At 39.4% G+C, this 23,795-nt stretch overlaps 1 protein-coding gene across 4 annotated transcripts in view; it reads right to left on the reverse strand.

Annotated features, from left to right (window-relative positions):
- Positions 1–19,780, reverse strand: part of LOC135219451 (uncharacterized) — a 182,569-nt gene extending 162,789 nt beyond the window's left edge. For 3 of the 4 annotated variants that reach the window (XR_010315440.1, XR_010315439.1, XR_010315441.1), the window contains exons 1-6: positions 19,650–19,780; positions 16,649–16,871; positions 15,792–15,905; positions 15,271–15,356; positions 14,447–14,599; positions 10,577–10,759 (exon numbers count right to left, since the gene is read on the reverse strand). Coding sequence is in view for 1 of the 4 variants with exons in the window: in XM_064256244.1 (XP_064112314.1) it covers positions 10,691–10,759; positions 14,447–14,599; positions 15,271–15,356; positions 15,792–15,905; positions 16,649–16,844 (618 nt within the window). In the remaining 3 variants the exon portion in view is untranslated. Of the gene's footprint in view, positions 1–10,362; positions 10,760–14,446; positions 14,600–15,270; positions 15,357–15,791; positions 15,906–16,648; positions 16,872–19,649 lie in introns of those variants that run through there. The other variant, XM_064256244.1, reaches the window with a different exon arrangement.
- Between the last annotated feature and the right edge of the window lie 4,015 nt (positions 19,781–23,795).

Raw genomic sequence — 23,795 nt, forward strand, 5'->3', positions numbered from 1 at the left:
TCCCTAACATACTGACCACCTATCAAACACAAAAACATTAGATATGTCATGCATTACACCCCAGCCAAGAACTAAAACATCTGGAGGCAGTATTGTGCCACTCACCACCTTGGTAGAGTACAAAGCTTGAACAACCATTTTTCGTCCTCATGTTGGGAATATTGTATTTTTATGTAAAATCAATGGTTTATATTCTTATAAGAACAAATGAACATTAAATTACATGAAATGCATGAACATGAAGTTTTCATAATAAAACTAATATTGTAATACTTACCTGAACACCTGAATTAGCCCTGGTCACTGACCAGCCCGAACTATATCCCCACACATTTACCCACTAAGTGGGTAATTTTAACTGTCAGTGTTACCAACGCTGCAGGTAAAATCTAGTCAAATGAGTTACCTGTGTTACCGTTGGCAACGCTGCCGCAAATACCTGCCACCCCCCAGTGGCCTGTCTCCTTCATTCCTCAATTGAATCATTCACTATCAAATTGAAGTGGGGGGGGAGGAGGGTGGGAATCATTCAGGTGTTCAGGTAAGTATTACAATATTAGTTTTATTATGAAAACTTCATATTGCAATACACTCCCTGAACACCTGAATTAGCCCGATTAACAACATTTAGTCGGAGGCGGGGTCAATCTCATTCAGCCCGACCTGTACACGGAAAATACGCAGGTAACTCATAAGCAACCTAGCATGTATAAAAGCATGTATCCTCACCTAGTTATCGAAACTCGGAGGTGTGGATGTTTGCAAAGAAAGTACTTCAAAGTCAGTGTTGAGTCTAACGTACTATCTGAGTCAGAAGTACCTCCCATGTGATAAGCTATACTTCTTATTCATGGAGGCAAAACAAAAACAAATCTCCTCACCTGGTTGTCCAGCTCAGTAACTGAGGATGCTTGCATAGGAAGTACCATACCGTTGGTTGTCGAGTCCTAGGTAGCCCCCGCCTGAGTCTGAAGAACCTCCCATGTGGTATTCTATACCTCTCATGTATGGAGGGGAATGGTGAACCTCCCATGTGGCTATAGCCTCTCATGTATGGAGAAGTTGAGCGTGCAGGACCTTCAGTTCTCTACTGCTCACTGATGTAGATGACTTGTGCTGAAGAAGTAGTTGTTATTCCAACATGATCATCGGGATCTGCCTAACCTCAAGGGCCTAAGGGACAAAACACACTGTCTAAGCTTGACCAACAGAAACACTTAGAGTTCATTAGACTATCACTGCCTCCCTAAACTTCTAACACCATAAAGTTCATTTCGACTATCACTGCTTACCTAAACTTCTAACACCCTGAAGTTCATTTCGACTATCACTGCTTACCTAAACTTCTAACACCCTGAAGTTCATTTAGACTATCACTGCTTACCTAAACTTCTAACACCCTATCTCTAACCAAGCCACTATCAAACTGAGTTACCGCAACGACAGGACCCCGAGAGTAACCTCTCTGAAGAAAGTGAAATTCCTTAAGGTAACGGTGTTGTGAAAAAACCACCTCAAGAAAAAAAAAACACCTACACAATCGCCGACAGCGAAACATTCCTCTGGAAGCCAAAGGGTAGCCCTCCGCATACTTGCGCCCTTGGATTGACTAAGAGTCCATTCTTATGAGTGTCCGGATAAGCAATGATTTAACAATAGTCCCTCCTCTCCTTGCCAAAAACATATCATAACCCTCAGAAATGTTAGTCTGGTATGCAAACCCCCTCGAACCCAATGTGAAGAGGTTATCAAACAGTCCAGGCTCAGAGAACCAACTATCAACTCTCACCACATCCACACAGAGTGGCTGTGAAAGGTGTCCTCCAAATACGAGCCTCATGATCCGTAACCCTTACCACACTAATCAATGAAGGAACCCAATAGAGAAAAACCTCAACTGACTCGTAACCGGAAGTCGGACTCCGGCAGAGGAGTTACCCTCTACCTCATACAGAAAAATGATGCTAGCTTAAGTCATTCCCCAAAACTGCCCGACTCGCCGAAACCAGACTACCCTACTTGATGTTTGAGAGACTGCTGGTTAGGTTTGAATACAACATATCAAAACATTACATGAATTAACTGAGATCCCTCCGGAGCCTGGAATGCGGAAAGATAGAATGGACAAAGTCCACAATCCGTTATACTCGCTTTCCTCGCCGGAGAAACAAAACAAAAAAAAAACAAAAAAAAAACCCACACTAGCAAACGAGTCTATCTCTTCAAAGGTATCTATCCTCTGTCAGACCTGTCCGGCCACACCGGAACAGGAAAACAAAGGAGAAAAGCCGAACCCAGAAAAGCAGCACCCAAAAACCCGGAACCTACTACACCTGGCTGCTCGATACCAAACGACATAACATCCCATCATATCTGAGCCTACCGATCCGATTGCGCAACGATATACCAACAAGAAGATCATAAACTACTGTGCAAGTCGTACTCGACTGCGCAACCCGCACTCCCCCAAGACATCATGATGTAACCCCTGCTGTCCGACCGCTGTCCACCCACTCACAAGAGCGAACTGTCTGTCACCAGTTCCGCAAAACCTGTAAGAGTTAGTCACTCGACTGCGGATACCATCACTCTCCAGTGACGATAACGTTACGCCTGAGCCGAAAATACCTTGGCGATGAACGACCACGCATGCGAGTCACTCCCATACTGTTGCGCCAAACATGTACCAACCAAGACGATGACCTAACCTTGAACCAGTCTCAATTTACTGCGAAACTCCGCACTCACCATTGACTATGACACGAGACCAGAACGACTACAATAGGCGAGCAACACCCCTTAAGAGCGAAGAAGTCGCAAAACGCGATCCAACTAACCCCCTTTGCCAATACGTACTAAACCTAGACTGAATCCGAAGCAAGTGACGGAAAGGAAGTACTCCCAGACACGGAATCAAGGTCGAACCCACCTTGAAAATCCCATAAGGACGGAACAGAAAAGCAGCAGGAAAAAGTTGAGAAAATAAGGAGAGAGAGAAAAGTCACTACGAGTAACCCACAGGAACACCTAGCGCCAATATTGTGCAGGTGGAGAACTAACTGTGCGATACAGTGCTTTAATAACGGGTTACGAACTGCGGAACCAATGGGAGCCGCAGAAGGAATTACCAGCTACCCTAAGAAAGGGGGCCGAGGGCACAAAAGGTGCTAATTACAATGCAGACGAACTGCGAACGGCCGTGCCCCCCCCGGAAATTACCGCGGTAAGCACGTTACGTCTCACACTCCTAAGGTTATATAAATGGGAACGAAGAAGGAAGATTACTAACTACCCTATGAAAGGAGTGGGTGGTGACAACCGGTATCGATACAATCAACGATGGCGCAGGTGAATCTCCAACTGCCGTAGCCTCCTCAAGAACTACGGAGGACACATTACATCTCAAAACAAGTAAGGATGAAAATACGGAGTTGCGGAACCGCCTTGAAGCATCAACATCAGCAGCCTGAGAACTACAGGACCCGTGGAAGGTGCTACGAGAGAGAGAGAGAGAGAGAGAGAGAGAGAGAGAGAGAGAGAGAGAGAGAGAGAGAGAGAGAGAGAGAGGGATTGAAATCTTCTCCAAATTTCAGGATGAAACAATGAAACTGGCTCTACTGTGATATTGGTAAATATAAACAGTATGAGCGAGAAGACTCCGAAGCGACATCCGAAGAATGAGCAGCTGAAGAAGGTTGTGTAAAGACAATATAAGTTTTAACAGAAAAACTGGGCGAGAGAAAACTAGACCGACTCTGTTCCCCATGATAATCTGAGAAACATTAGAAAAATCAGGACAAAATTATTCAAGACGTGGTCGTGAATACAGTCCGTATTGAATGCTAACTGTAATTAACTTGCGTTAATTCGATTTTACGATGGGGTTAGTATTTAAAATCGAAACTACATTGGAAATAAGTCTTCCTATATCTCTCGCGCAGCTGGCGTAGGCAGCATTGTGCATCAGACAGCGAGATTGTAGGGTTTAAAATAGAATTTAGGCCAAAGGCCGAATATTGGGAACTATGAGGTCATTGAGCGCTGAAGGGAAATTGACAGAAAAATGTGAAAAGAAAAAGTGTAACAGGAAGAAAAACCTCTGTTGCACAACGAGTCAATTGTTAGGAGAGGGTGGAAAAACAGCATAGTAGAGAAAAAAAAATGAAATCAGGAAAGTAAGAGAGAGAGAATATTACAATCGTCTAACTTCTCCACCTCCATAAATTTGCACCCTCTTCTAAGTTAAAAGGTATTATCTTAATGATAATATACTCGTATAACTGCGTACTGCTATGAACAACCGAACGAGAACTTGTTGCTAATACGATCGAATCCTATAGCAACATCACTTTATTGTATTGATCGGCGGCGTGCGAAAGTAATCGAATCCGATAACAACGTCTGTTGTTTATTGTATTCATCCGCGTGCGACGGTAATTACTGTATTCATGTTATAAATGTAGCTGAAGCTGATAAGGCAAAATTACGTGCATCAGCAACCTGGATAGAGGTCCCAAGCTTTTGTATGAATTCAAACGCAGCCGTGGTAAAATAAAGTAACAGCATGAAAGAGCTCGTTTACTGTTGTTTCACACCGGTAAAGATTAATCAAGTGTAAGGTTCGTAATACCTATGAAAACGAGTGAAAACGAACGGAAATCGTTAATTTTACGCCTCTAAGCCGAAGGAAAAACTAGCTTCCAATGAGGACGTATCAGTCAAATTTTGGCCTTAAATTACATCGTATGACGAACAGCATGACTTCGTTTTATAAGCTAAGTATCCAGATACTCATTATGGTAACTAGAAACAAAAACATTAGCCGAGACCAAGTGATATGGTTGAATCTGGAGCCAAGGAAAAAAGACTAGCCGGCATCATTGTCTGTTTAAGCCACGCCTCCTCACAACAGTGCTGTTTTGACAAGCTTGTGTAATTGTAATTTAATTGAAAAGTAATAAATTACATATTTCAATTTAATTGAAAATTAATAAATTACATTTTAAGGTAATTAAATTAACTTTATTAGGCCAAATATTAATTTCAGTTGTCACTGTAATTTAATAATACAACTGGTAATTCTTTGTAACTGTAATTGACATAAGCACAATGTAATTACTGACAGCCATTAGTCTGTTAAACGTATGAAGACGTCATACAACGAATTCCTTATAGTATCCGACATCTAATTATATGCCACAAGATACCAGTATTGACTATGTTAAATGTCCAACATAGTTGAAAACACGTCTCCTTCAAGACGACAAACCTGGCCTAAGTAAGGAAGAGTTGTTACGTTAGTTACGCTAGCCAATCAGGACAGAATGAGGTGGATACGGCGACGCAAACCCGTATTCGCCATCAGCTGATTCCAGAGCGTGAATGACTGCCGAGTTAGTATTTATACTACGCTAATATGATGATACATACAATACACTAAATGCTTTAGTCGGACAGAATCTGATCTTCATTCTGTTCGATTACATTCATATTGAATTATACTAAGATCGGATTCTCGTTCGTTTCAATTACATCTGTACTGAATTATCCGTAGTCAGAATGCCTGAGCCTAAAGCGTTAGCCACTATAAAAATCACTACCGTTATGTAGTACAGCGAATACTTTTGGCTAGGCTAGGCTACTGTACATATATCATCGTGAACACTAGGCTAGCCGTAGTTAATTTTATTCGATTTCACTACATAACGAATTATCGTACGTCGATATGCGTTGAACAGAGAATTAGTCGATATTAAAAATTACGCTATCGTATAAGTAGAGGAAGTAACCTTAAAGACGAAGGATAAGTATTCAACCCTTCAGAACCCGACAGACCCGAAACCAGATCTGAACGGCCAACCATGGCCTAAAAGATTCTGACGAAAGGAACTAGAAGCAAGAAACACCTAATAGGCTCTAGGGACACTGTCCCTCTATAAACTACTACTTATAATAGAAAACCGACCGGAAGAAGCCTGCACTTCTCTTCCTAAACACTATTTAGCCAATTATCCCTACTCGTCTGTATCAGACCTAAATTTTCATCATCCTGAGAACTTACAAATCGAGGGGAGGGGAAATCTGCTGCCAACACTGCCTGCTCCGCGCCGGGGGGGCCGGCAGAACCTACCCACTCGGAGGCTTGCGGTTCTCCATTACCCCCAGCACCCGTTAGGGCTGGTTCTGGAACAGGCAGGGGGGCTGAAAAAGAACGATTAGAATTCACTATACTACTAGTACCACTATCTCTATTTTTGTTAAATTATTCGTCAGGCTAGAAATATTCTTAACATACTAGATGATAACCTGTCCACTAATCTCTGTTTCGTTGTCTCCTGACCAAGACAAACATCTCTGACTAGTATTGCACTAAACCTTACTACACGAAATAACGAAAAGAACGTCGATCATGTATGCGGGTACTCATCCAACGCTTGAAGGGCGTGCAGAGCCGATGAGCACCAACATATCCAGCAGTAGAAGGCTCGATCGTCGAACTGTAGATGAAGTAGAAGCAGAGGCGTTTGCAGTCGGCGACAACGTTATTTTAGAGCCGATGAGCACCAACATATCCAGCAGTAGAAGGCTCGATCGTCGAGGCGTTTGTAGAAGGCAATGACGTTTATTTCCTAACTTATCCATAGCGAGTACAAAGTAGCTATCCAAAGTGAAACGGGAAAATTCGTGTTTGTAACCAAGATGCGAAAAACTCTTTGAGTGGGGTCGGGCTAAATGACCAAAAGTTCGCCTGATGTGGGACTGATCCGCACAGCAAGGCGAACAAAAAACAATTGAGGAATGAGGAGACAGGCCACTGGTGGCAGGTATTTGCGGCAGCGTTGCCAACGGTAACACAGGTAACTCATTTGACTAGATTTTACCTGCAGCGTTGGTAACACTGACAGTTAAAATTACCCACTTAGTGGGTAAATGTGTGGGGATATAGTTCGGGCTGGTCAGTGACCAGGGCTAATTCAGGTGTTCAGGGAGTGTATTGCAATATAACACTTTATATCTAATTTTAAATGTGTACCCTGTGCTTCATTTTAGCAGAAATTATAGCATTACAGTCATCAGTACAGAATTCTCAATTTTCAAACTACTGTACATGGCAGTGACTCAAGGTTCCCATATCCATAGCCATATCTGTATCATACCAATAACCATATCCATACCAATACCCATAAGCACATCTGTATCATACCAAAATCCATATCCATATCCAAACCATACCCATACCCATAAACATATCTGTACCCCACTGGGTGCACATACTTTTAAGTTAAATAAGCTCACTTAATTCTCTTTTCAAAACTATTTTCACTTCAATAATTATATTTCTTTCATCTCCCTTTATAGTTTACCATTCTTTGCTCTTACAAAGACACTGCCAGGTGACCAAATGGCTAAGCTCTTAAAATTCAATCCCGACAACCAGATAAAATTTTTGGTCCAAGGTGAAGTCAAAAGTTCACAACCAAATTCTTTATTGCGGATACCCATAGTTTGACAAACAAAGAACAGGAAACTAAACAAGAACTTATAATTATGAAGGCGTAGTTCTAAAGTGACTTACCTAAGTTTGTCTAAAGTGACTTACCTAAGTTTGGTTGTACAATCCACATCAAGAAGACCCCTGGTTTTAAGCCATATAGCCTGTGGGGTCAGCTGACGACTTACTATGCCACCTACAGTTTCTGATGACCACCATTTACAATATGAGACTTCTTCGAAAGAAACATTTCCGAAGAAAGTTAACGATGTACTTATTTTCTGAATGTCATGTGGCTTAGGAAAGGAGTGAGGATCTACTTTTTTAATAAGAGCCACTAAAATTGTTCTCAGCCCATTTGGGTGTAGAAAAATGGGACCTTCTGGAATGTTTTCTGTCACTGCTAGGTAAACCTTAAGTGCTTAAACCAGGCATAATGTTTTATGTGACAAACTGAGTTTCCTTATCAAAATAAGAGATTTTCTCTTAAAGGGTTCTCATTTTTATGGTTAGCTGTACGAGTGATGTAGTCTTGTCCCTATCTAAGAGAGTCCAGTTCGCTACTCCAAGCTCCTGATGCCAAAGCAGTCAAGAAGATTGATTGCCTTTTGCAGTGCAAGTTATAGTTGTATTGGGCAAACTCAATTGAGGGTTTGACTGAAGCCTCAGCACCTTATTCTGGGACCAAGTAATGGGAAGCCTTGCAGGAGCAGGTTTAGGCAATGAAAAGGACTTAAGTGAAGTATTAATTTCTATGTTAGAATTAAATCCAAATCCATAAAGCAAGGTTCTGACAATGCTGCCTTGTATGCCATAATTGTTGTATCGGGCATTTTTCTTCAAAAGGATATAACGTATGATAAATGAAGTGTTTCAACAGAAATCTCAACTAGGCTCTCAGCATAGGTATAATGTACCCATACTCTCTATACGGATTGTTATGTATTGTCGAAGGGACAATGTCCGTAGTTTCTGGACTAGGTGCCTAGTAAATTTGGGTAATTTTCACTGTAGACAAGATTAAAAAAAATCCATGTGAAGGTTTCGGCTCAAAAAGGAGGATGTGTAGACAACTTCCCACCAACTTACTGGGATAGAACAGCGAACGGTAATGAAACAGTACTTCGCTTGTTGTTGAAGCAAATAGGAACCAATGCGGATATTAAGCAAGCGATTCCATTAAAAGATCGAAGTGTGTTCAAAATCTTCGAAATTTGGGACAATGGAATTGTCCAGGTTCAGAGACATACAGTGGAAGTTTGAAGTTCTCGCATGTGGCAAACTAAGTACACTTCTGCATGTGGAAACATGTTGGCAATTCACTGAATATGAGAAGATGATTATTTAACATCCACTCAGTCGTGGCTGTTGTATCCTTTGACAGTGTGTCTTATTACACTGAGAGACCCTGTGATGTGAATTGCAGACAAGTGCCACTTCTCTGCTTGCGCCATCCAAAGGATGGATAGCATTACTGCACTGAGAGGAGATGTACGTTAGCCCGACATCATGATGCATACATTGCAGTCCTGTTGTCTAGGACCAACAAATGTGCGTCCCTTCAGGAGGTTTCAGTTTTCCGAGAGACGGAAAAGACAGCTAGCAGCTCCAAAAAGTTGATGTGGCACTTCATTAGGGCAGGTGGCCACCTACCTCCCCCCCTCCCCGACAATCCTCCCAATGGCCTCCACAGCCTGTCAAGCCAGAGATGCCTTACAAATCCATAGTCAGAGTATCTCCCCAACTTTCTGACTCCTTTGAAGAAGCAAACTGAGACACTTTTCTATTGAATGCGACAGCCAGTATTTGTTTATATATTTTTTTTGCAATATGAGGATGGAGTCTCCCATAGATGCAAACTGTAATAGACCCATCGTGCACGCCATCTGACGTCTGGAAATGCTGGACTGTGCAAAGAACCTTTTCCAGTTTTCCCGAGTTTTAGTTATGGGTTTTTAAGACAACGGACCTGATTGTTTGAGTATTGGTGGGAAGACAACTGACTGATTGTTTTGAGTATTGGTGGGAAGACAACTGACTGATTGTTTTGAGTATTGGTGGGAAGACAACTGACTGATTGTTTTGAGTAGTATTGGTGGGAAGACAGCTGACTGATTGTTTTGAGTGTTGGTGGGAAGACAACTGACTGACTGTTTTGAGTATTGGTGGGAAGACAACTGACTGACTGTTTTGAGTATTGGTGGGAAGACAACTGACTGACTGTTTTGAGTATTGGTGGGAAGACAACTGGCCGTGAAGAGTACCCCAACAAAGTCTCAGCAACTTGATGCTTCCGCCGACTGTCAGGTGAAATTTGTTCCAATTTATTAGAAAGCCTTTGTGGATGAACAGCAGCTACCAAATATAGGTTTACATACATCAAAATGTTTATGTTCTGGGGTGTTTTCCTTACTGGGCCCTTGGGTCTGTTGTAAGTTGCCTTTTAAACATGGGTTGCAAGTTGGTTAGTTAGTTTGTTTGTTTGGTGTTTTTACGTTGCATGGAACCAGTGGTTATTCAGCAACATGACCAACGGCTTTACGTGACTTCCGAACCACGTCGAGAGTGAACTTCTATCACCAGAAATACACATCTCTCACTCCTCAACGGAACGCCCGAGAATCGAACTTGCGGCCACCAAGGTGGCATGCAACACCATACCAACCACACCACCAAGGTGCTCTAGGTTAGTAATAATAATGAAAATGATATTGGTTACAGATCCATTATGCTAGGAGCGGTCTAAGCATACAACTACGGCTTTGTTAAAACACCAACCACCTTTTGCAATAAATTATCGTATTCATGTTAAAGCTGACAGACATTTTACATAATACAGAACAAGTTCAAGGATAAAAAAAAAAACTAAATTCATATTATGCAACCATTTTTTATCTTGGCCAAGCTATGTTTTCAGAAATGTTTAGTAAAAATCAAACATTTTACAAAACTATGTCCATTTCCTTTCTTGGAATTATTTTTCCAAGTTATGTAACTCCCCTAGAGGAAGACTTTACATTTTATAATATCAAAAATCATAGACTGTACATAAATACAAAAGTTAAACAATGAAGTACAACTTACATTCTTGAAAACACTGGCATTGGTCCCACATTCTTTTTAAAGTGTATGTACTGAAGTGAAAGGAAATGTTAAAAGTTGATAGACAAACTTATAAACTGCAGTTCCAAAGTAATATCAGTTGGTAGCAAGTGACTTGACACATTTCTTCATAAGGCAAGACTGGAATCTCATCACATCTCTCACCTGAAAGCAGGAAAAACAAATCATCATGGTGGATTCTTAAGATAATTCTCATGCTTAAAATTAATGTTATGCTAGACCTGTTGTAGCTCAATTCGGTTTCAACTTCCTTAAATGCTACAAAGCATGTCCCTGCTTATATACTGAAGCATACTGCAGTTGGCTAACCTATTACTGTCCATGTTTCCTCATAAAGCGACAAAATTTAATGAGAGAAATAGCAGGATCATGTTCATTTTGCTTTTTTTTTTTATGTTGGTACTTTTCAAATAAAAAATAAGAGGGGAGGGGGCAAAGGAATAATTAGTAGTTTAGTTCCCACGAAAATTTGAGGGCTTGTATCACCTTTTAAGTCCATTATTGTAGTTACCTGGAAGGTAACACAAACTTGTTGTGCAAGCTCTTTTTATAAGGACTTCTACCGTTTCTTTGCCTTTCAGTTATGTAATAATTACTTGGCCTAGTTATCATCCAACTAAAACTTCATAAATACACATGCTTAAGTATCTGATTTCTGTTTTCAGACAACTCATGATGCTTCCCATTTAACAATTAATGTCTTGTGTGTAAGAAATTGTAATGCAGAACACACGTACATTATATTTGATATTTTGGAGGAGGTAAAATGACTTTTACTACACCTGGACATAATCCTTCAACTGATAAATACCTCTAAACAATGAACAAACTTCACCTTAAGCACTAGATGGTAACTCTAAACTGCTCTGCATGAACATCGTCAAATAGAATTTTTTTTTTCTTTTTACTAAACTCTATTCTGGAATGGTTGTATAGGTAAGATAATTTAATGCAGTATAGGTAAGATAATTTTAGAACTTTACAAACTTGTGTATGTAATTTTATATTGATGCTTGAGGGCATGGCGCCCCGCGAAGCTCTCCTGTAGAATTATCCGTAATCAGTTACTTGGACTGAGACCATAAGATGTGTGCCTTCTGGGGTAAAATACCGAATGGCCAGCCTCTACCGTAGCACGACCACCTTCCTGAAAAAATACTTTAACACATCCTGTAACCCAGGATAGACATTCCTCAAGAGCCAACATCCATTGAAGCAACACCTTGAGACATCTACTTTCTTCTCGAAGTAAGCTTTTTCTCCCAAGTCACAAATTAAGGACATAATTTCAGATTTTTGGGAAGGTGGTCACGCTATGGTAGAGGCTGGCCATTCGGTATTTTACCCTATACTCTGTTTTTTTCCATTTGTCCATCCGCCTGTGGTGTTTGTGCATGGTAACAATGCATCCCGGGCTTTAAATAATATCCTGTTTCGAATATTAACGGTGTAATTCGCATACAGTATATTATTAAAACACTTTTCAGTTGCAAATGTACACCAAGATATCCTTTTATTTACCTAAAACTTTTACACATAGCGTAACTACCTATTTAAAGCCCGGGATGCAATGTTTCCATGCACGACCACCACAGGCTGATGGACAGATAGGAAAAAACAGTTTTTAGTTGTGAACCTCTTGACCAAGCAGAAAGGAGGTGAAGGGTGGTTGAGCCCTCAGTCAAGTGATGGGTACGGTAAAAAACCGCATGGTACAGGGGTGGACCATGTACGATCAATGTGTACAACCCCAAGAAAAGTACATTATAACGCGTCCTGACACCGGAGTAGAGGGCTTTAGCTCCGTTTCTCACCAACAAGGCGCGTCTGATGCCCATCTCCGATGTCAGGACGCGTTATAATGTACTTTATTTGGGGTTGTAAACATTGATCGTACATGGTCCACCCCTGTACCATGCGGTTTTTTACCCTAAATGTAAGTAATGACGCTGCATTGGGCAATTCTTTGGAAATTACAGTTTCCTATTATATTTGAGTTGCCTATTAAGAAATTAGTTATTTTTGGGGGTCTACTGTAATTCAACCCCCAGAGGCTAGTACTAAACACAGCGAAATACATTCAACGCCCCAACCCCAGTGGCGTTCGTATTCGTTGGGCCATTCCTTGGAGTCCATGCGGAGTTATTGCCTAGAATTACCAAGGGTAATCCCGTGCAGTAACTCCACACGGACTGCAAGGAACGGCCCAACAAATACGAACGCCACTGGGGATTGGGGCATTGAATGTACCTATTTTGCCGTGTTTATAATACTAGCCCCTGAGAGTTAATTAAAGTCAACCCTCCAAAATAACAGTAAATTCTTTATAAGCAACCCAATTACTACAGGAAACTGTAATTCCCAAAGAATCACCCGACACGACATTATGACCTAGGTAGGCTAGATTTACCTTACCAGGAATGACCCAACACCATAGCTTAGGTTGGGTTAGGGAAGGTCAAGAGCTTAAACCTGGGATTGACCTTGTTTACGTTTTTGCCCTCCCTAGTGCTTAGATTAACCGCTTTTCGATGAATACAGATTAACAAACTCCGACTGCTTCCCTTGACGTTTAGATACATCAGACCATTCCTGTTAGGCCTTTGCAGTTCAAATGTCACTCGTGTTTGCTCACCACCACAAAGCCCTAAAATTAGATTTCCCACTCGCCCCAGCCCCAAAATTTAAGAAATTAGGCCGCCTAGTGACCAGCACCAAGGAAAATTCATGAAACACTGGATGAATATTGGAAAACGGTAAGGCCGACATTGGTTACTTGGCATCTGGTTCAGTCTATCTTGACTGGACCCGAACCTTCTCCACTTTAACTGAAACTGATAATACGTCTATGTATATACTATGTATAAATAAACTGAAAATAATGTAAATGAGGTTAGATACTCAAGAAAATCAATAGCATGTTATAAACACTTACCTGACGTCTTTTAAATAAAACAAAGGTTAAGGGACAAGGATGCTACCACCAACCACAGCACAAAACAAGTGGCTTGATTGACTTCATCTTCTTCTTCTTCCCAAAATAGGAATGGACTCCACGAGTCTCTGACATACAACATTACTTCACTAAGTATTCAAAAACTAACGCAAAAGAGGTGAAAATTTTCTTGTATAATTTACATTTTCACCACCTCATTTCCTAAAACCTAGTCAGCTAAATGCGTATGTAATGTTTCCATCCTAAAATCTCGTGATTTATGAACTTCATGACGGGTTACATAAGTCCCTAGATTTAACCTGGAAAGTAGGTATGATAAATACTTATTCCTTAACAATCACGCAAGATAATTATTAGACCCAAATGACAACAGGACGTCATATTCATTTGCATTTTTGTGGAAATGATGGCAAACTAAAGGTAAGGACAAAGATGTCATTTTAAACTTGCCCGACATCAAACCCCCACTGATACGAGTTTCCTTAACCGAATTATTTTTCTTCAATTGGCTCTAAGTAACACTGCAGTTCTCAGCAAGTGCATATCAGTCGTCCCTCAGAAAGCTAGCCTTTTGTTGCTCTCATATATGAGATTTTTATAAATTAAAACTATGCATCGCTGACAACAATACAACCATTTGGCCATCCATATATTAATTGAGTAACACTGTACAACCTTCCCTGAAAATCGAGGATTGTTTGTCTTTTTTTTATATAAGGATCTGTACTTCCAATCAGAACAAAGTTATACCTATTACACACGTGCACACAATTCAAATAAAAAACAGCCCAACTCCTCACTTTACGTCTGATCTGCAAATGATGCGCCAAACCAAAGAAAGGAACGTAGCTATACCTACAGCACGATGGACTTACATTGTAATCATCTCCGGGAGCTAAACACACGTCATTGAGAACAGCTGACAGGAGCTCTTGTTTGGTAGACTCAGGGATGTGGTTAGTTGTGCTGGCCATGATCTTCTCGAACAAGGAAAATATATTCTCTTGGTTGTCACCTTCAACATATTCCTTTGAGGGAGACATTAGACCCATTAAAAATTCAATTTCACAAACAACCAATTTCGTATGCATAATGCAAATCTGAAATTAACTGGCACTTGATTTCTAGTTCCAAACGTGTGAAATGTTTTTTTAATATAAAATGAATTATTACGCAAGATGTATAGGTTAAATAAATGGTGATTAAGGGACTTAAAAATTATAAAAAGAGTTTTTCCCTTTTTCATATCTTTCAGTAATGAGTAAATTACTTATCATCTGCTGATGATGCTCTCTCTCTATCTATCTCTCGCTCTGTATGTATGTATATATATATATATATGTGTGTGTGTGTGTGTGTATATATATATATATAGATATATATATATGTTATATATATATATGTATGTATATATATAGATATTATATATATATATATATATATATATATATATATATATATATATATATATGCACACACATGCATGCATTGGTTCCTCGATGATGTCTTAATAAAGACGAAAGCGCTTGGATTTCTGCCTATAATTTTTCTGTGGTATTCGCTTATTTAATTATAGAAGTCATGTGCATCTACTGCGATTTTTTAAGCATGCATACATACATAGTATATAGTGAATAACTTGATCACGAAGTATATAAAACATGATGCTATGTATATATAGTATATAGTCTATACTTACCATATTCATGTCCCGTACGACGTTCTTCGTGACGCATCGCCCAATCATCGCAATGGGATTCACTCTGGGGTTGAATTTCTGGATACCTGGGAATGACACGAGATGCTTCATTGAAAACATCACAAGTCTACCGTCAAAGCTTTCGTAACAACCCTTTCATTGGTTATGTTTCCGTTATTACATGCGCAGCTGCGTTGTTAACAACTTAAGAAATAAGAGGAAATCATATATTTTTGAAACTTTTTAAATCATCCTAATGAAAATTTAGTATAAATTGATGCTTATGATGTTCTCATTTGATCTTTCATCTGTTCACACACAGTGCTTAAAAGGCAAATAAGTTTTATCGCTGAAACAAGAGAGACTTTCCTCTTGTTGGAGAATTTTATATCCTGAATAAAATACAAACCAGTTTACAAGAAGACTAATGAATCATAACTATAACCAATCTACCTATCAGTGACATTAGCAAACACTGAAGAAAAGAACACTTATGACGATGATAAGTAATCGAGTCTTACCATCATCACCGAGGATACATTTCTTGCTGTATTCGCAGAGGAAGTCGAATGGCATGATGGCTTCCATGCAGTGCTTGCCGTTCGTATCGCACCCCGGCGTGTCACAGATCATACCTAGTAGAACAGGAACACAGGTGACACTTATTGGCTTTAAGTAATACCATGCCGTCATTGCAGTTCCTACTCATTTGACGAGGAATAACGATGTCCACTAATCCTTCAGCTTCAAGAGACAGTGAATTAGTCGAAACACTATATATGTAGGCCTAAGGTGGTGGGATTGAATGTCTCAGAAATAACGTAGAATTAATTAAAACCATATCCTACCACGGTATCTCGATTAGATTTCACAGAGAATCTTTGTCCTTGTTGCAGGTAAGACCGCACTAAAGAAAGCATGACTCCGACATCACGTAATACTTACTAGCTACCAAAAGATCGTTATGAATACCAAGTTATTTTCTAAAGCGTCTAACATTTTAGACTAAATATGATTCTCCAGGTGGGAAAGAAGCTAAGAAGAAATATGGTGATGATTGATTGAATATAGAATTTAGGCCAGAGACCAAGCACTGAGACCTATGCGGTCATTCAGCGCTAAAACGGAAATTGACAGTAAAAGGTTTGAAAGGCGCATTTGCACTATGATAACTCAATTATTAGGGGAGGGTGGAAGGTAAGATGGAAGAAGGGGCTATGAAAGAAGGTTCAGTACAATAAACGAAAGGAGTTACAGCTAGGGGCCGAAGGGACGCTGCAAAGAACCTCAAGCAATGCTTACAGTGCACGGCACGAGGTGCACTGACGGCACTGGCCTCCTGCGGGGAATTTGCGTCATAGGACTGAAAGCAACTCACCAAACATTTCCGCGGCCAGAGGGTTCGGGTTGATGCAGGTCTTCGTTTCCTTGACGTAGTCGATCATTCCCATCACCATTCCTACGATGAGGTTCCCGGGATCTCCTCCCGCTGCCAGTTCCTGGTTCTTGGCGGCAACCGCGCCGCCCACGACAACGATGGCGACGGTCAACCACGGCAACCAGAGGGTCTTCATGATGCAGCCGAAGCGGTTCTTCTTAACCTGTGGGGTTTAAGGACGGCTGTGCAGAAGCTCTTAGAACAGGGGGTTTCAACCTGGGGTACGCGTACCCCCATGGCCACTCGAATGAATGTTTAGATGCCGAACTCCACTGTGCTTTGGCAAAATCTGCTCCTCGGCCAACTATACTCTTTTTTTTTTTTTTTTTTTTTTTGTCTTTTTTCCATCTGTCCATCCGCGTGTGTTGTTTGTGCATGGTAACACTGGGTCCCGGGCTTTCAATAACATCCTATTTCGAATATTAACGGTGTAATTCGCATACGGTAAATCATTAAAACACTTTTCAGTTGCAAATGTACACCAAGATATCCTCTATTTACCTAAAACTCACACATAGGGTAACTATTTAAAGCCCGGGACGCAGTGTTACCATGCACGACCACCACAGGCGGATGGACAGATGAAAAAAAAAAAAAAAAAACAGGGTATAAGATAGTTAATGAAAATAGTTTCAGCCATTTCATTAACTATACCTTTGCAGCTGGTGCAATAATAATATATTTTGTTTTTGCAGTTCAGTACCGTAACCTTGAACACTTACTGCCAGTGGCGATTCTACCCCTCAAAAAGTTGGGGGCCAACTCTGGGGCAAAGATAATTGTTGGGTGGGCATCATAGGAAATGTGACTGTAAAAATAATTACAATTTTGGAAACATTCTGAAACTCGTGGAGGAATGAATTTGACTAAAGGTAAACGTTCATATAGAATTGTGTTTGATTCCTAAGCAAAACAACTGTAAATCATCCATCTGATATTTAACCTGACTTGCACGATATGAAAATTAAATATTCAAAACTATATACAGCTCCAAACATTATGCAAACATTAAAGAATGGATAGTACGTGTGAATATAATACACATTTGAACCAAATAAAGAAAGGTAGTAACTTTATGAAATGAACAGATATACATGGGGTATGTCATGACAATTCTGAAACGGTTCAGTTTGTCATTCATAACTATATACAATTCATAACAATATGCAATTATTAAAGAATGGTGAGTTTTTAAAATACACATTTGAACACAAAACAGATATGGACCATGTCGGGACAATTCTCAAAATGTTTAGTACAATTTGATTCTACGATTATCATGTCGGCTGTCAAATTCATCTACAAAACTATCTAAGTCAATACTCTCAGCCCGTTTACTTTCAGTTGATAATAATGCAGTGTTACTTAGTCTCTCACTAGTCATTGAATTTCTAAGAAATATTTTTACTATTTTCATTTTGGAAAAACTTCTTTCACAAGAAGCACTAGTAACAGCAAGTGTTACAGCTCTCAATAGTAACATGTATAAGCAATCAAAGGCAAATTTATGAGTGTGACTAGTTAGTGGCTATTGTTATATTCAATAATGATTAATTTTATATATAATTCATTAAAAAAGAAAAGTGGGGGGGGGGTGGCAAACCAGGGGCATGGCCAAAATTTGGGAGGGCAGCTGCCACTCCATGACTCCCCCTAGAATCGCCACTGCTTACTGCCTAGCCTGAGGTAAATCATTATAAATATTGTCATTATTTTTTTTATGGAATTCTTTGCTTACAGTATTATTGGCTGTCAGGAGAGTTATGCAATTACTTCCGTTCTGTACAGTTTCTCCTAGTTGGTTTTATTTTCCACGTCATACAAAGTGAAGGGGGTAGTACATTATTGAAATTACAAATACCAGAAAGGGTACGTGGGGAAGAAAAGGTTGAAACCCCCTGTCTTAGACCATCTCACTTTAACAGATGGTCTAGAAAAACTTTTAAGAGTGATTATAGCTTACTGACAGATAACCAAAATTCATGATGGCCATATCGGCTTACGAAAAATATGGGGTTGAGATAACTGAATCATCATTCAGTAAACTCATATTATATAGTAAAGGTCTTGTATATTTCAGTCATTCATATTTTGACGGCTGAATCTTGGATGAATAGGTATATACCCAGTAAAATATCCCTAACCTCAGCCGTTTCCTACACCTACACAGAACACTCACTCTTCAAGCAACAGACACACCCTCTTACACACACACTGCGCCATTAACTTCTTCCTAATGCTTCTGTAAATACGTAGTACACTTTTAGCTTCCATTCTTTCCACATCTCTAAAGATTTTGTTTATCCTTTCACTTAGGTTATATAACCTCTTTAATTATTCTTCTACAATCTCTGCATTTATCATCCTATTTATGCGTCTTATGCAGTACACGCACACACACAAATATATATATATATATATATATATATATATATATATATATATATATTCTACGGGTAACTTTTTTAATTGCCCCACTGACCCCTGTAGCTTTCTCGACTTCCTATTTAATTATTATATATAATATATATATTTTATATATATGATAATGGATATATATATATATATATATGTATATATATATCTATATAATATATATATATATATATATATATATATATATATATATATATATATATATATATCCTTATAATTGCAGCCTATATATATCTGAGCAGGAATAGACGTCTGCATAACGATAAAATGCCACCAAGATGATTTTCACAAGTAGTAGATCTTAACCAGCATTATTTCCAAAGCCTCTTAAACTAAACAAATAAATAACGGAACTTGACATTTGGATGTGAAATTATAAATCAAATGAAGTTACAGAACCGATTCCAAAACCCTTTGAAAGTAGCGAAGGGATCAAGATTCAGGAGGTAGTTATTCGGAACTGACCAACCCACCAAATACGACGATGTAAGAAGAAGTAACTTACCCGAAAAGACGGAGGAGGTTTGAGGCTGACGATGATACTTCTATGCCACTCGGTTTGCAACTGAAGGGCCGAGAATCAAGGGGTCCTTTATATATAGGCATATCGCTGTCGAACTCCAGAACGATCTACGCATTACTCGTCGACTCTTTTGTTCGCAGTCTTCGAAGCCACGGGAACGGAAGAAAAATGTCCTTTTCATGCACGAATTTGAATAGCATTCGTGTTCACCGATGCCAAAAATTGCGTGTAGTAACAATTAGCCATTCTGATGCTTTGGTGCGTCTCTTCTTCGTACTCTAGTGTGAGAGGAATGATCCCGTTTGTGTGTGTGTATTGTATACATAATGCACACACACACACACACACATATATATGTATATAGACAGGAGCAGACAAGAGACAAATTAGAGTACCCAACAGGCAGTTTTCTTTCTTGTATCCATTTAATAAGCCCAGTTTTCGTATCCGTATCTCTTGATACATCTACCAGACTGAAAAGGCAATGAACTCAAAATAGTAACTGTGTATAAACAGTATACAAAGTCATATATCTTCATATATATATACACACACACACACGTCACACCAAAATCTATAAAATACGGAGAACATGTTAATTTGGTCGTACCCAAAAAATATACTACGAAAAAATTATGCTTGATAACAATGCTACAAAAGCAGCGCGGAAATATTACTGGCTACAAGTCCCTCTGATGTGACCACGGTCTAGAGATATACCTAGACCGTCGGTGTGATTATATCTCTCAGCAAAATGATTCGTCCGAGCTAGGACAACAATAACGCCGGAAGAGGAAGCATAATTACGAGACAACTGTCGTCGCACAACCAGATACTTCTGGAATCAGATGCTGTTCTAGTTTTGCGGATTATACAAAGTCTCATACATACGGAACACATATCGATGAAGAGTTTCACCCTGAGGAATGAGAGTTAGTTCATCGGGGCCTTCTTGTTAGTTGTTATAAGGTGGAGCACAATTCGGCAGAACACTGATCATTCATCTCTGTCTCTGTCTCTCTCTCTCTCAGTCGTTGCTTGCCTGAACGGAACAAGTATTGTGAGTTGGGTTTGGAACCCCTTTCACCTGCTTGGGGTCCATGAGGTGAAGGGGAAAGTGATAGTACCGAGTCTTAGTGTCATCAAAAGATATGAAGAAGTATTTAGCACGTTTCCAGTGCAAGGGACAGTAGGTAATAATCTGAATGCACATTTCTAGTACTACGTAGTAGCTCCCAGTTCAAGTCATATAAGAAGCGTCAGAGGATAGACAGATCGCCATTTCATGATTGGATTTTACTTGTTGGAATGTCACGTGATCTTTGTCAGTCGGAAGGTCACGTGATTCACAGTTCATCATCGAGCAGGTGGGATGAACAAAAGACGTCTACTGCTGCTGCTGCGCCACGTGTATGATGGAGGACGCATGTGTGACTAGTTCATGGTGTAGTGAGTACCTAGTATTGGTCTACGTATGTACTATGTATGTTTGCTTTAGAGATGTTGTTCAGGACGAAGCAGCAAAGAATGGTCTAAAGGGTTATTCACTATTCTTTCGTGAACTTACAGGTTCTCGGGCATCGCCTAACACCCCTCAAATGCACAGAGATACTTAGGGCTTCATCGATAGATGACACGTGCAGTTTTCTGAGCCACCCCGTGGTAAGGGTACAAGAATACTACCAAATCCTGCGTGTCGTAAAAGGCGACTAAAAGGACAGCCGCTGCCTTACAGTCTTACTCTTTTTAGTAAAAAAGGCTATGCCCTACGCCAAATAACTGTGGAAACTGCTGCCTTACAGGTGGACTTTTTAGTCAAAGGCGAGGCCCACCGGCAATAACTGTGGTTGATGACAGTAAGGGCATGCGGTTGTAAATAAACATTTACCAAACTATAAACCATGCCTGGTGTAAGGAAAGGCGCATCAGGCAACCACTCCCCTTAGTGTAGGAATAACGGTGGGAAAGAAGAAGAAGAATAAGAAACTTGCAGTTTTCTGACTGTTCTTGAAACCGATGTGATCATGCGGGGCTGGAGGTTTGCTGATCTTGGTTCAGGAAATGCAACCTAAGCAGTCTTCCTCTTGACGTTGACAATAGATGAATGCTTGCTTGCTGTTTGATTGTTACATATGGGATGGTTTTGTAGCAATACGAGTGTTTTGCTGTACCGGGATCGAACGCTGGTTCTCGGCTGTGAGAAGCCCGCCACCAAATGCACCACGAGAGAGAGAGGTCGAGAAGTGGTGGTGGTGGGGGGGGGGGGGGGGGGGGGGGGGGGGGGCGCAGAGAAAGAATAAAAAGCACTAGCACGAGGCAAGGAGACAATGCAAATGAGTTGTCCTAAAGTCTTTGCTATGACAGAAAATCTCACATATATCTCTATGCACGTAGGATTTTATATTCATATCGAATGCATACGTCTGAATGTATGCATGTATGAATATGCATATACATAAAAGAAATGTCACATATTCACACACATATATTTATATATATATATATATATATATATATGACGCAAGAATGTATGAATATGGTATTTATATATGTATAAAGGATTTTATATATATATACTATATATATATATATATATATAATATATATATATATATAAAATGAATTATTCAGTCAGATACACCGGGACGTGTGTTCACATTCACAAACGTCAGGATACAAATCTCGTTTGATGTGTCCTTCATGAAATCTCGGGAATAACTTAAACCCAGGTGGAATCATAAGTGACAAGTGCTTCGTCACCAGTGGGATTCGAACTGCCACTGCATCGTTGGGAAACGCGAAGGAACAATCACTGTAACCACTGAGCCAACCAATAATTGAGCAGAAGCACTGCGTCGCCTATAATTTCCATTGGGTGCTAGGTATTCCCGACTTATGGTGAACTGGATATGAAACGACTTTTTTGGCTTTATGTATATAGATATATATACATACTATAAATACACAGTACATACACACACACACACACACATATATATTATATATATATAGTATATATCTGATCAAATAGTGTTTGATGGGCATTTTATCTTCATATTGTACTGTTGTATTACATTAAAAGACACACACACACACACACACACACACACACACACACACAACACACACACACACACACAATATAATATATATATATATATATATATATATATATATATATTATTCATACTTATTGTATAAAGTGTGTATATATGTGTGTGTGTTTAAAAAACCACAATAGATGCACGTGACTTCATTAAATAGCGAATACCACAGGAAAATGATAGGCAGAAATCCAAGCGCTGTCGTCTTTACTAAGACATTGTCAAGGAACGAATGAAATACTTTTGGAAAGAAAGTTATCAGGTAAACAACAAGATCAAGAATACCAGACGGTTAATTGTCAAAAGGGTAGAGATCCAAGAGATAATCCTGAATTATCGGATATCACACGGTAACCCTAGCAGAAACTACAACGTATCCGTATAGTCCAAAACATGTAAAACCTGAATATATTAATTTTGTTGGTTATATTTATCTACATATATTAATTTTGTTGGTTATATTTATCTACAACTTTTCCATTATGAGGGCATCAAGTTTGAATGAACCAAGACTTAAATTTAGAACATTTCCATTATTTGACTTGATGAAACAAGATTCAGTGATATTCCTTTTAACTGTGTCATTCATTACAAGGGATGATCTACATCTCTCATATAAAAAAAAAAATTATGTTAAAAAGCTTTAAAATTCTAGGAATTTCTAAAAACCTTTCATCATAGGGTAATTTTAGAATGTTATGCTTACTAAGTTCAAGTTTGTCAGTTAAATAAAATGTTTTCAAGCTCTTTTCCCTGCCACATCTACAAAAGTCCTTGGGTATTTAAGTTTCAAAGCAATATCATAAATAGTGATTGGAGTAGTAATGGACAAAAGGAGGCAATGTTGGTTGATTTCCGAAAGACTGAAAAGGTGAAATTTCTATCATTTCTATGGACAGTTACACCAAGAAAATTCAAATTACAATGTCTTTCTTTTTCTACAGTAAATTTTATAGAAGGGATTATTAAGGAATTCCTGGAGATTTTCGTGAACTGGCCAAATACAGAAAATATCCACATACCT

Source organism: Macrobrachium nipponense, chromosome 1 (assembly GCF_015104395.2).
Source record: "Macrobrachium nipponense isolate FS-2020 chromosome 1, ASM1510439v2, whole genome shotgun sequence".
Classification (NCBI taxonomy): domain Eukaryota; kingdom Metazoa; phylum Arthropoda; class Malacostraca; order Decapoda; family Palaemonidae; genus Macrobrachium; species Macrobrachium nipponense.